The following is a 13,868-nucleotide window of genomic DNA, read 5'->3' on the forward strand; positions in this document are numbered from 1 at the left end:
TACGTAGCATCTAACTCTGTACAATCCCCTCCTCTCATTTTCCCACAATAGAAAAGGCATAGTAGAATAACAGAAAGTGTGGCAGGCCAAAGATCCAAAAGGAATATGGCTGCAGGCCTGACACAGACGTTATTAGTTGCGCGGTTAAAGAAATTACTTAAGCAGGGGGTTGGACTAGAAGACCTTCAAGGTCCCTTCCAACTCTGCTTGTTATTCTGTTAAATCCTAGGCTAGATTCAGAAGATAAAAAATATCCTAAAAGACAGCAGTAGTAAATGGCCACTTAACGAATGATTGCAATCCAAAAATTGCATGTGAAGAAAAACAAAACCAGTTCAGAATTAGAATTCGTGCCATTGTCGCTATTGTTACTGTTTCGCCGACATATTTATGTTGTCAGGTTATTCTCTTAACCACTGGCAGCCTCTCTCATCCCTGCAGTGGAGAATGGAAAGTGTTTTCCGGCAACGAATTTGGAGCTCTTTTAGGATGGTGGCTGTATACATGCTGGAAAAATCAAAGTCAGGCTCCCAATGCCATTAAAGACGTATATATGTTATCGAGCACCGTGTCCTCCAAAATATTGCAAGCGATCGCTCTTAAGGAAGGTTTTCATTTTGAGGTAAGGTGTTCTGACCGAGGCTTCCCAAAAGCACAAAGCCGACTCCTCGTCCCAATAAAACCCCTTTTATTTAGCTTTAAAGTGAATTCCTCTCCAGCAAAATTCCTCTGGCCAACAGTCTTTCAAGAGATTTCACAGCTACAGACCTTTTTTGGGCTTGGAGAGCTGCCAGGCCGATATCTTTGAAACTCCATGCTGTAGCAGCAATTACTTGGCAAGGAGTCTTGGAGAGTCACGAACCAATTAAGCGAACTAATTGTCTCCTGCAAACTCCACTCCCCTTTCGCTCCTCTTTTATTTCCTCTGGGAGGGGCCATTCATCATCCACCTGTGGCCTTACTCCCAAGTCGCCCCTGTTCCTTAGCTGTTCCCTTCTCCTGGCAGCTTTGCGCATGCGCACACTGGGAACAGGCTCCAGCTGTTCCTCTGCCTCACTGATATCCGACTGTGAAGGCAGCTGATAACTGGCATACGGCTCTGGCCCCCTCTCTGCCTCCGACACAGAGCCCTCATCAGAGCCTTCCCCAGACTCCAGGACTGGCTCATGTTCCTCCCCAACTTCCTCACTGTCCGAGTCTGCTACCAGATCCCCTGGAATGCCACAACATAAGGGTCCAGTTCCTTTGGGTTTCCCTTTGCAGGCAATCCTCGGCTTACAACCACAATTGACACCCCCCCCAAATTCCTGTTGCTAAGCAAAACTTTGGTTGAGTGAGTTTTGCCCCCCTTTGAGTTTTGAGTCTGGGGACACTGCAACCATCGTAAATCTGAGTCAGTTGCCAGTGGGGATACTGCAACGGTTGTTAAGTGTGAAAAGTGGTCGTAGATCTCTGTTTTCAGTGCCGTTGTAACTTCGAACGGTCACTAAATAAACTTATAAGTCAAGGACTGCCTGTAGCAATGTTGCTGTACTTGGTGATGTCACTCGGCCACATATTTCTGACATCACTTAGAAGCTAATAAATGTATAGGCCCGTGATGGCGAATTTAGGTCGCACCGGCCGTCACTCCAGGTCAACTTCACTGCGCATATGTGTGCCAGCTGGTTTTCGGGTCTGCCACACATGTGCAGGGTTCATGCGGGAGATGCACATGCATGCGGGTGGGTCACGCGGGGCGCACATCTGGGGTTGCCTTCACAGGCGTGCGCGCAGGGTGGGTTGCATGCACATTGCATTATGAGTGCGCGCGCACGCTTTCGGCACACAATGACAAAAAAGTTAGCAATCACTGGTGTAGGTGTACAGTACATCAGAAATATGAGGTCGAGTGACATCACCACGTAGAGCAATATTACTACAGGTAGTAATAATAAATACGTTTAAAAGAAATTCCTCTTCCGTTCTCATGTATCTTTTCATTGAACCTTGGTCCACACAGGAAACGTTAACGGGATTTAAATGGATGGGAAACCGAGCCAAGGAGCTGATAGACCAAGGAAAAAATGTCTTATTTGCTTTTGAAGAAGCCATCGGTAATATGCTTCACCTTATGAAACAGTAACGGAACATAGATCTACCTACCTACCTACCTACCTACCTACCTACCTACCTACCTACCTATCTATCTATCTATCTATCTATATCTTCTATAAATGGCTGTGTGTATGTATGTATGTATGTTCCAGCATAACTCTGGAATGCCTCGAGCAATTTCAACCTAACTTGGTAGACAGATGACTTACCCTCTGGAAACAAATACTGTGGGGGTAAGATACCCGTAACACCCCTCGGGGTGTGTGTTCTGTTACGATACAGCCTATTGTGCCTTTAAATGGCTTCTACTGTACTGCCGCAAAATGGCTTCTACTGTACAATGCAGTGGGGTTACCATGGCGACGGTTTCACAGTACTCCACAAGGGGGCTCGTTCTGATAAGTGGGAAAATCCAACATTAGACATTACATTTGCTCCAGACATTTCCCCCTATAAATAAATACCCTGGCAACGCCGGGTTATCAGCACTAGTATTTTATATTTTAATTGTTAATTGTTCTCACTGTCTCTTGCCTTCTTAGTTTCTCCTTAATTCCAGGTTGCTTCTCTCTTTGATGAGTTTCTAACCATTGTTTCTTCTGCTGCCCTCTGGTGCTTTGGAGAAGAATTTGAGGCAGCCCCTCAAATACTAGAATATTGCTATCATGTCGCCCCTAATCTTCCTTGTCTTTAGACTAGCCAGACCCAAATCCTGCAACCGTTCTTCATATGTTCTAGTCTCCAGGCCTTTAATTCATCTTAGTTGCTCTTCTTTGCACTTTTTCCAAAGTCTCAGCGTATATATTTTTTTTGAATTGTGGTGACCAAAATTGGTCGTAATAACTATTTTATGTGCCTTTTTGCATTTCATCACTTGTATCGGAGCAGTTTTACAAATAGGGTTTGAGTTTTTTTTCCCTGTAAACTTTCAGGATATATGTGCAGCCCTGTTGTACTGGATAAAGACGGTGTGAGCGCTGCAGTCATAACCGCAGAGATGTCTAGCTTTCTGGCCACAAAGAATGTGACTCTGTCTCAACAGCTGAAAAACATTTACACAGAGTGAGTATAATTTAACGAAACACCAAGTGTTTTTTTTACATTTAAGATACAGATAGTCCTCGACTTACAGGAATTCATTCAGTGACCATTCGTAGTTACAACAGTGTTGAAAAAGGGGACTTACGACCATTTTTCATACTTATGATCATTGCAGCATTCCCAAAAATCACGTGATCAAAATTTAGACACCTGGGAGAGGCGGGGCTGACGTCGCTACAACACAACATGCAATCTTGATGCTCCACAATTGCTGTCGATATCTCTGCTGCTGGACAGTCCTTTTGGGAACTAAACCATCCCAAAGAGGCGGTGATAGAGAAGGGCTCGTTCTGCTAATCTCAGGGCATCGCAAAGCCTCTGATTGATCCAGGAGGAGCTATTTCCTCCAGCCACAAGAGAAGCAGCCATTGAAGCTGCACAACGTTGGGACAAACCCCTAAAATAGAAGCAGAGCGGGAGAGAGAGTGTGTCAAAATTGATGAAATAAATTTTACTATTGCAGAAGAGAATATCCCAAAAGACTTAGAGCAAAATTAAAATTGAAGACAGAAGAGAGTAAGCGGTGGACCAAGCCTGTATTAAAATTAGAATGTTATCTTTCTTTCCTTAACTTCATTTTCTTTTTTTGGATGGAATTCTTACAAATGCCTCTTACTTTTTAAATTGGACTGGTCTCTTTCTTCCTTATTTTTCTATTTTTCCTTACTTTTTGTATTTGTGGAGCAAGAATCTCTTTCTTTTTTGTAACGTTCGGGTGGATTTTATCTTTTAAAATCTTACTCTCAAGCTCGGAACAAAGAAAGGGCTAAAAGTAAAAGAAAGAGAAGTAACACTGCTACCTAGAGGCTGGAGGCTTAGAAACACGAATTCCCATGAATATTTGACTTATATTTTATATCTCAAAGTCCTTGACTTGGTTTACTGAAAGGAACAGTGGGAAGAGCATGATTTGTTTATACAAGTACTCTTTTGGATAAGGTGACCAGATGTCCCGCTTTTGGCGGGACAGTCCCGATTTTTAATAATTTGTCCTGCGGCGTTTTTAAAAAGTCCCGTGCGCAGCTGCGCACGTGGCAAGAAACACCGTGCAGTAGTTTGCAACTGCCGCGCAGTGATTTCTACTGTCACAGGCTTCGGAAGCTGGGGAGGTCCTTTGCAGGCGGCTAGAACTGGCCGCCCGCAAAGGACCTCCCCGGACTTGTTTTGATGAGTGCAAGGTGACTGACTGTAGTTTGCGCCGGCCGCACCCGCTCAAATTATTGTCAGTCACCCCGTGTTCAGCAAAGCAAGCCTGGGGAGGTCCTTTGTGGGCAGCCAGTCCTAGTCGCTTGCGCCTGGCGCTGCGGCTGAAGTCAACCCCCAAAGCTCCTGCCACCACTAGAATAACTGCTGCTGCTGCCTCCTCCTCCTCCAACAGCACCACTGCATTTGCTGCCTGGCGCTGCAGCTGAGGTGAAGCCTCCAAAGCTCCCGCTGGCGCCCCTGCCCGTGGCAGCAGCGCCTCCCCCTCCACTCGGAGCACCTGAGCTGGGCCCCGCGTTACCCCTGTGCTTTTGAAGAGCCATGAGGGAGCCAGTAGGAAGGCGGCAGAGGGGGCCCGGAGCAGGAAAAAAAGCCTCATGGCTTCTCAAAAGCATGGCAGAGGAGGAGGAGGCGGCAGGGGTAACACGGGGCCCAGCTCAGGTGCTCCGAGCAGCGCAGCAGCGGGCAGCAGCGGGCAGTAAATGTGGTGCTGTTGGAGGAGGAGGAGGAGGCGGCGGCAGCAGTTATTCTGGTGGCGGCAGAGGCTCGTCGGCATCTTCAGCGGCAGCCCTGCCCCCGGTGAAAAAAACTGAAGATGGAGCAGATCCATGAAGATGATGTCACCGCAACATGACTGGAGGAGGAATTCTGGGAGTTGAAGTCCACAAGTCTTAAAGCTGTCAGGTTTGAAGACCCCTGGGGTTTTTTCCCCTAAAGGGTTAGGGGTACAAGGATATAGACCAAATTTTTAATCAGGAGCGCCCCCCCCCCCCCCCCGGTCAATGGTGTCTCGCTTTACCAATGTTAAAATCTGGTCACCTTACTTTTGGAGTATTATCAGTAGCTAGACTGGAGTAAAGAGAAAGCCTGGACTTGAAAGATTATAGTGAAGTTGTTTGAAATTTAGCAATACGCCTTGGATGGTTTAGTGGCCGTGTTTACAACTTGGAAAAATGGCACAACGTGAAGAAGAAAAGGGATTAACGTTGCAAATAATTATGTTGGAAATTCAAAAAGCTCTAATAATCACAGAGAGAATTGACAAGAGATTTGAAATTATAGAACAAAACATAGAAAGTGTGAAGGGAAGAGTTGGGAATATTTACAAAACAACGATGAAATTTGAGGGCAGAGTTCAAAAAACTGCAGAGAAATATGAACAGAATGATAAGAAAATTGTTGACATTGGCAGTAAACCGAGAGTGGAGGGAAATGATATGTGTGAATTACTGAAAGGAGAGATTGACAAACTCGAACTCTATCCCAGACTTCAAAATATAGATGAAGAAAAGGGAGAAAAGTTTGCAGAAATAATGAGAGTAATTTTGGCAGAAGCACCAGTGATAACCAAAGGCAAAATGATGGTAGGAACAGACGGAGGGTTTTGACTCTCTATAAGATATGGAATGAACAACAAGTTGCTATGAGAAGTCCACATAAGACTTACCAAGAAAACACTTGGAATACAGATTCTACAAATGGCAAGAGATATTGGACTGCACTACTACTGGATGGATACAGGATGATGAAATGAAATGTCACAATAAAATCAAGTTAAACTTAGTTAAACTTTGAGTATTATGTATAAGACAAAGTAATAATAGTGATAATCAAACAAATGAAGTACTATAATAATAATGTATACAAATATATTTGATTGATGACGTGACTTTAGATAAAGTTTAAGCTGATGACTATGGAAAGGGCGCACAAAAACCTTGTAACCAGACGCACTACTTAATTGAAGATGTTTTTATGTTATATGTCTTGTTTGTTTCTGTTTGTTTAAAAATAAAAATTTTATTTAAAAAAAAATTAGGCACCTGGCAACTGTCTCGTATTTATGACCGTTGCGGGATCACACGATTCCTCCTTTTGCGACCTTCTGACCCAAAAAAGTCAATGGAAAAGTCAGATTCACTTAACAGCCGTGCGGCTAATTTAACAACGGTAGCAATTCACTTAACATCTGGGGCAAGAGGTCATAAAATGGGGCGAAACTCACTTAAGAACTGTCCCACGTAGCAACCGAATTTTTGGGCTCACTTATGATCATACGTCGAGGGCATGTGGTGAAATGCTCTGAAGTTTGCTACCAGTTCACTTTGCTACCGGTTCGCTTCGCGCGCATTAGCTCCGAAGATCAGCTGTGTGACAATCAGCTCTTGCCGTGAAATCGTGCGGAACAGCTGGTTGTTGGAACGTTAAATAATGCTACCGGTTCAGGCGAACCGATCCGAACCAGTAGCATTTGACTCCTGGTCGAGGGCTTCCTGCGTACACATTAGCCACATATGTGTATATTTATATGTTTGTGTTGCAACGTTAAGGCCGGCTGTAGTTTAAAGTTTTTCTTCCTTTGTCTTCTTGTATAGATACGGTTATCATATCACCAAGTCTTCCTATTTTATCTGTAACGATCAGAAGGTCATCACAGCTCTGTTTGAGAAACTTCGGAATTACGAGGGGGAAAATACCTACCCCAAATCCTGTGGGAAATTTGCCGTCTCTGGAGTCAGAGATCTGACAACCGGCTTTGACAGTAACCAGACTAATAAAAAAGCAGTAAGTAACCTGGCCAGGTTTTCCACTGTGAAATCGTGGTTTGTTCGTTTTTTTAGTGCCCATTCTTTCTTTTTCTCCTTAGTCCCAAGTTACTTTTTCAAAAGGCAACTTGAGTTTGCTTTGTTTCACGGGCACTCGGTGTAAAAAAAAAAGAAAAATAAATTAACTGGGAAAATACCCTTCCATTCTTCCTTTTTTAAAATGATTTTATTTATGGTTTTTTTCTTTAACATATATGAGTCCTTAGTGAACAAGTACATTGTCTGGGTCAGTTTACTTTATTGTTGTTGTTGTTGTTAGTTATTAAGTTGTGCCCGACCCATTGTGATCCCATGGACAATGTTCCTCCAGGCCTTCCTGTCCTCTACCATCCTCTGGAGTCCAGTTAAGCTCACTCCAACTGCTTCGGTGACTCCATCCAGCCACCTCGTCCCCTTCTTCTTTTGCCCTCCATCTTTCCCAGCATGAGGCTCTTCTCCAGGGAGTCCTTCCTTCTCATTAGGTGGCCAAAGTATTTGAGTTTCCTCTTCAGGATCTGGCCTTCTAAAGAGCAGTCAGGGTTAGAGTTAGAGTTAGAGTTAGAGTTAGGGAGGAGACTTCTCCAGCACCAGAGTTCAAAGACCTCCATTCTTTGGTGCTTAGCCTTCCTTGTGGTCCCACTTTCACAGCCATCCATTGCAACTGGGAAAACCATCTCCTTGACTAGACACACTTGTGTTGGCAGGGGGATGTCTCTGCTTTTTAGGATGCTGTCTAGTTTTGCCATTATTAGGATAAATTCATCATCATTCAATTATTCCATGTTGTGTCTTGTTATTACTTTTAGCATTATAAAGTGTATGTGCTAATATTCCCCCTTCTCTTGTTTCTATCACTTATTCTAGCTTTTAACCATGTCACACTTTATTTAAAAAAACTTGTTCTGTCTATCCTATCTAACTTCTAATCATCGAAAAAAGAAAAAAGAGAGAGAGAGAGAAAAGGAAAAGCAAATCAGAACAACAACAAATAGAAGGATCATCCATCCATTGTCTCTTGCCTGCTTCTATAGTTTTTAAATAGATTTTTATTGTTTTTTCCATCTATAACAACTTTCAGTCATCACTTTAACATTATTGTGTCATCATATATATATATATCTTATATCTTATATCGCTTCTATATTTACATACATTCATTTACAGTTCTATGCATTTCTCTATTGCTTCTTGGCTAAATTAACTTTATTTCTGTTATACAATTATTTATTCCAATTATCCCAAATTTCATAGTATTCAGACTCTTCTTTGTCCTTTAATCTTAATGTTAATTTATCCATTTCTGCGCAATCTAGAATTTTCTGAATCACAAATTCATCTGGGGGAATATTACTCTGTTTCCAACATTGGGAAAACATTCTTCTGGCTGTAGTCAACAAGTGTATTAATATATATATATATAATTTTCTTTCTATATTTCCCCTTAGTTATTCCCAGCAGAAAGAGTTCCGGTTTATATTCTATTTGTTTCTCTTGGTTGTATCCATTTCCAAATTTTAATCCAATACTTTTGAGTTTCCGGGAAGGTCCACCACATATGATGGAAAGTCCCTTGCACATATGTATGTATGTATGTATGTATGTATGTATGTATGTATGTATGTATATATGTATATATGTATATATGTATATATGTATATATATTGCACTTCTAACAAGTCAGATTCATGTTCAGATACATTTTGGCCAATCTCATTGGTGGTAAACGCCAATGATAAAACATTTGGTACATGTTTTCTTTATATGCTACTGATCTTGTTAATTTATCATTTGTATTCCAAATTCTTTCCAAATTCACTAGATCTAAAATATCGAAGCCGCTTCGATATTTTAATTGCGTCTTCTTTTTTTCTCAATGGGTCATGTATGACTTGTCCTGTGGTTTTCACGTGTGAACGTGTCACAAGGCTCTGATGAAAAGTTTTGGTTTTGGTCGCCATGATGTAAAAGAGATGTGGAGACTCTAGAAAAAGTGCAGAGAAGAGCAATCAACAATGATGATTAGGGGACTGGAGACTAAAACATATGAAGAACGGTTGCAGGAACTGGGTATGTTTAGCTTAAGAGAAAGAAGGACCAGGGGAGACATGATAGCAGTCTTCCAATATCTCAGGGGTTGCCAGAAAGAAGAGGGAGTCAAACTATTCTCCAAGGCACCTGAAGGCAGGACAAGAAGCAATGGGGGGAAACTAATCAAGGAGAGAAGCAACTTAGAACTGAGGAGAAATTTCCTGACAGTGAGAACAATTAAATCAGTGGTTGTGAATGCTCCAACACTGGAAGTCTTTAAGAAGAAGTTGGATAGCCATTTGTCTGAAGTGGTATAGGGTTTCCTGCCTAGGCAGGGGGTTGGACTAGAAGACCTCCAAGGTCCCTTCCAACTCTGCTATTGTATTGTAAAAGGGTTTCTCTTGACTTCTCTGCTCTCAGGTGCTTCCCACGAGTAAAAGCAGCCAAATGATAACGTTTACATTCAATAACGGAGGTGTGGCTACCATGAGAACCAGTGGGACCGAACCCAAAATCAAATATTACGCAGAAATTTGTGCGCCTCCCGGAAACAGGTAGAGTTTGCACTTTTTTTTTTAAAGGAAATTCTGATTAAAATTTGCATTTTGCTAACTTTGTGAAATTGGACTTTGGCTATCCAAAATACAGGGAATGCTTGACTTACGACCACAATGGAGCCCAAAATGTCAGTTGTTAAATGAGACATTTATTTAGTGAGTTTTGCCCCATTTTATGTCCTTTCTTGCTGCCACGGATAAGTTAATCACCCAGTTATTAAGTGAATCTGGCTTCTCCCTTGGCTTTGCTGGTCCGAAGGTCACAAAAGGGGATTGTGTGACCTTGGGACAGAGGTCGTAAGTATGAGTCAATGGCCAAGCATCTGAATTTTGATCGCAGGATCGTGGAGATGCTACAAGGATTGTAAGTGGGAAACATGGTCATGAGTCACTTTTTTCAAGTGCCACTTTGAACCATCACTAAATGAACTCTTGTAAATCAGGCACTACCTGTACATCACAGAAGGCAAATTCTGATAACTTATTATGAATTGTGTTTCAAATGTGTGAAGTACCTACCTTTAAAACAAGGTAAAGGTTCCCCTCGCACATACGTGCTAGTCCTTCCTGACTCTAGGGGGCGGTGCTGATCTCCGTTTCAAAGCCGAAGAGCCAGCGCTGTTCGAAGACGTCTCCGTGGTCATGTGACTGGCATGACTAAACGCTGAAGGTGCACAGAACGCTGTTCCCTTCCCACCAAAGGTGGTTCCTATTTTTCTACTTGCACTTCTTACGTGCTTTCGAACTGCTAGGTTGGTAGAAGCTGGGACAAGTAACTGGAGCTCACTCCATTACGCGGCGCTGGGGATTCGAACCGCCGAAATGCCGACCTTTCTGATCGACAAGCTCAGCGTCTGAGCCACTGAGTCACCACGTCCCTTAAAAATAAATGCATACAAATACAAGCATACAATGCATGCATACACGTGATTCAGTCTTTCTTGATTTATTTAGCCACTCGGCTCACCTAAGTGACAGTGGGTGGCTAATGATAAAATTGGTGTAATATGGCGCCACCAGAAAAATTGGGTCCCCTTTAGCAAATCACTTCATAGTTCATCTTTATGTAATGAATGGGATTAGTAAGGGAAGAAATAAAGACCTAATTTATTCCACCTTCTACTGTATGGAGGATGGGTAGAATTTGAATTTTATTATTAGATGTTTTTTTATCCTGCCTTTATTACTTTATAAGCAACTCAAAGCAGCGAACGTATCTAATACTTCTTCCTTCTCTTGTTTTCCCCACAACGACCTCCCTGCGAGGTGAGTTTGGCTGAGAGAAACTGATTGGCCCAAAAATCACCCATTCAGCTTTCATACCTAAAGCAAGACTAGAATTCATCATCTCCTGGTGATTGGTCCAAAATCACCCAATCAGCTTTCATGCCTAAGGCGGGACTAAAACTCATCATCTCCTGGTGATTGGACCAAAGTCACCTAACCAGATTTCATGCCTAAGACAGGACTAGAACTCGCCGTCACCTGGTTTCTGGCCTGGTGCCTTAACCATTACATCACAATGGCTCTAGACTAGGGGTGTCAAACTCAATTTCATTGAGGGCCGCGGCATCAGGGCTGCGGTGGACCTCAGGGGGCTGACTGGTGGGCGTGGCCAGCTTGATGCCACTCACTAGGAGTGCCTGACTGTGCGTGGCCAACTGGATGGGCGTGGCCAGCTTGACACCGCTCCCCAAACTGCTGGCGTGTTTCCCCTTCGCATTGGGTAGACCAGGCCAAGCTAACATGGTAGAATGGGCTGAAGCAATGCAGGCTGGCTCCTTGCATTTTCCAGGATGGCCCCGCGGCTTGGATGCGGCCTGCGACACCCCTGCTGTAGACCAAATACCATAAAGAACGAAGTTGGAATCTAATTTGAGTTGTCCATGAAGTGTGGTTGAGCGATTAATTTTTCTTAACAGTAAGAGTAATTTCACCGTTGAACTAATTACTTAGATCAGGGGTGTCCAAACTTGGCAACTTTAAGACTTGTGGACTTCAACTCCCAGAATTCCCCAGCCAGCTCTGCTCTGCTGGCTGGGGAATTCTGGGAGTTGAAGTCCACAAGTCTTAAAGTTGCCAAGTTTGGACACCCCTGACTTAGAGAAATGATAGTCTTCTCTGCCCTGTGTGTTTAAGCAGTGTCTAGGCAGCTGTTTGTTCACGATGTTTTATTCTGGATTTTTTTGCATGCAGATAACCAAAAATGGTCCCGCCCATAAAATTTCCCCCCCCCCAAAAAAAGTGATTGTAAGAAAGTACAATGTTATATTTGTTCAATTAAACTGTGGCTTAATCCTATAACAGGCTTAAAACCTCTCTGCACTGGAGAGCCTCTGTCAAGCGAAGCTGACATTTTGCTACCTCTTGTGTCATTTTAGTGATTTTGAAAAGCTGAAGCAAGAACTAGATGAGCTGACCACCGCTCTTGAAAAATATTTCTTTGAGCCAGAGAAGAACAAGCTGCAGCCCAAACCAGAGTGATAACATCCGCACTTCTTTTAAGCTGTGTATTCTTAAATAAAATACATAAAGGAGGGGGAGAAAAAGGAAATTTAATTTCTTTACAGAACGACTTAGAATAACTATATGGTCACTTCAAATGTACACCGGTTGGCATACATTAAAAATGAAATTTCACTGAATACAGCTCTAAAAAGGGTTGCCTCCGCAATATACAATACATAAACATGACAAAATAAATAAAGATTATGCATATATCCACATATATTATATGACATAAACAACGTATACATGTAAATGGCGAGAAAAACAATTGAGTTTACCAGACGAATGGCATAGGAAGCAAAGCTGTCTCCAACAATGCTTTGAGCTCTAAGCATGCAGCATCCCGAATAATGGGAAGCGAGCTTCCTACAATCTTCTCCATTGTCCTCACCACTCTCTGTATGGACTTTCTATCTGAGGCACAGCTGCCACCAAACCAAACAGGGATGCAGTTTGTTAAAACGCTCTCAGTTGTGCCTCTGTAAAAAGTGGCCAGGATAGGAGAAAGAGGTGCTCTCCTCATCCAACGCAGGAAATGCAGATGCTGGTTTGCACGCGCTCACTAAGGATGACATGTGGAGACAGCAATTCAGATTGTTAGTTATCTGCACCTCCGGATACTTAATATTGTTGTCTATCTCCACAGCTGCATCCTTGATATTGAGTGGAGTATGAGTATGCCAGCTATTTCTAAAATCTAAAATAACTGGCTGAGTGAATGATCTACACAGTATGGAAATCTTCCCTGGTAAATTGTCAGACAATTTGAAAGTGATTTTTCTCCTAATAAACAAATTGCGTGTTCACCTATCAATGATTTTAAGCAGAGCTGGCTGGGGAATTCTGGGAATTGAAGTCCACAAGTCTTCAAGTTGCCAAGTTTGGACACCCCCGATATAGATGAAGTTTGTTTACAGTTGCTTCAAATGGCGTTGTCTTTTATTGATCACAGGCAAAACAATTAAATGTTTTCTCATATTTAGGCTGCTGGTGGGTGTCTGGGTGTTGTTGTTTTTTTTTTTGTTGTTACTGGTGAAACTAGTGTGTATGTGAAGCATGGAACGAGGCAGGATGTCTTAAGCTGGCAGTGCAGTTCATGCAAAGAGATGACTCAGTGACTGAGGAAGGGAGGGAGGGACTAAGCAGAAGTGAAAGTTTTAAATGAAGTTCTGAAACTAAAGCCAATTCCGGAATATGTTGAAATCAGTAATGCTGGTTAGATTACAATGCAAGTTCTGCTTACTTCGTCTCGTTCTTCAAGTTGTCAATATTTGAAATATCTGAAATGAGGAAAGGAAAAGAAAGGAAAGGAAGATGGATGGATGGATGGATGGAGAGATGATGATAGATAGATAGATAGATAGATAGATAGATAGATAGATAGATAGATAGATAGATAGATAGATAGACAGACAGACAGACAGACAGACAGACAGACATAATGAAGGATGGATGGGATAGAGAGAAAAATGGATGGATGGATGATAGATGACAGATGATACAGAGATACATCGATGGATAGATTGATGATATAGGGAGGGAGGGAGGTAGATAGATAGATAGAGATAGATAGATAGACAGACAGACAGACTTGATCGGCAGATAGGATAGAGATAATGGTAGGTGGATGGGAGGATGGGATAGAGAGAGAGAGAAATGGATGGATGGATGATGGATGGATGGAGGATAGATAGATGACAGATGATACAGAGATACATCGATGGATAGATTGATGATATAGGGAGGGAGGGAGGTAGATAGATCGATAGAGATAGATAGATAGACAGAC

At 42.5% G+C, this 13,868-nt stretch overlaps 1 protein-coding gene across 1 annotated transcript in view; it reads left to right on the forward strand.

The window, feature by feature from the left end:
* The window catches only part of PGM2 (phosphoglucomutase 2), a 32,960-nt gene extending 19,894 nt beyond the window's left edge, over positions 1-13,066 (forward strand). The window contains exons 9-14 of the mRNA XM_081959795.1: positions 442-622; positions 2,003-2,096; positions 3,030-3,159; positions 6,777-6,966; positions 9,435-9,568; positions 11,953-13,066. Of these exons, the coding sequence (XP_081815921.1) occupies positions 442-622; positions 2,003-2,096; positions 3,030-3,159; positions 6,777-6,966; positions 9,435-9,568; positions 11,953-12,055 (832 nt within the window). The 3' untranslated portion in view covers positions 12,056-13,066. The remainder of the gene's footprint in view (positions 1-441; positions 623-2,002; positions 2,097-3,029; positions 3,160-6,776; positions 6,967-9,434; positions 9,569-11,952) is intronic.
* The last annotated feature ends 802 nt before the right edge of the window (positions 13,067-13,868 follow it).

This window comes from Natrix helvetica, assembly GCF_964273705.1.
Source record: "Natrix helvetica genome assembly, chromosome: 7".
In the NCBI taxonomy this organism is placed as follows: Eukaryota; Metazoa; Chordata; class Lepidosauria; order Squamata; family Natricidae; genus Natrix; species Natrix helvetica.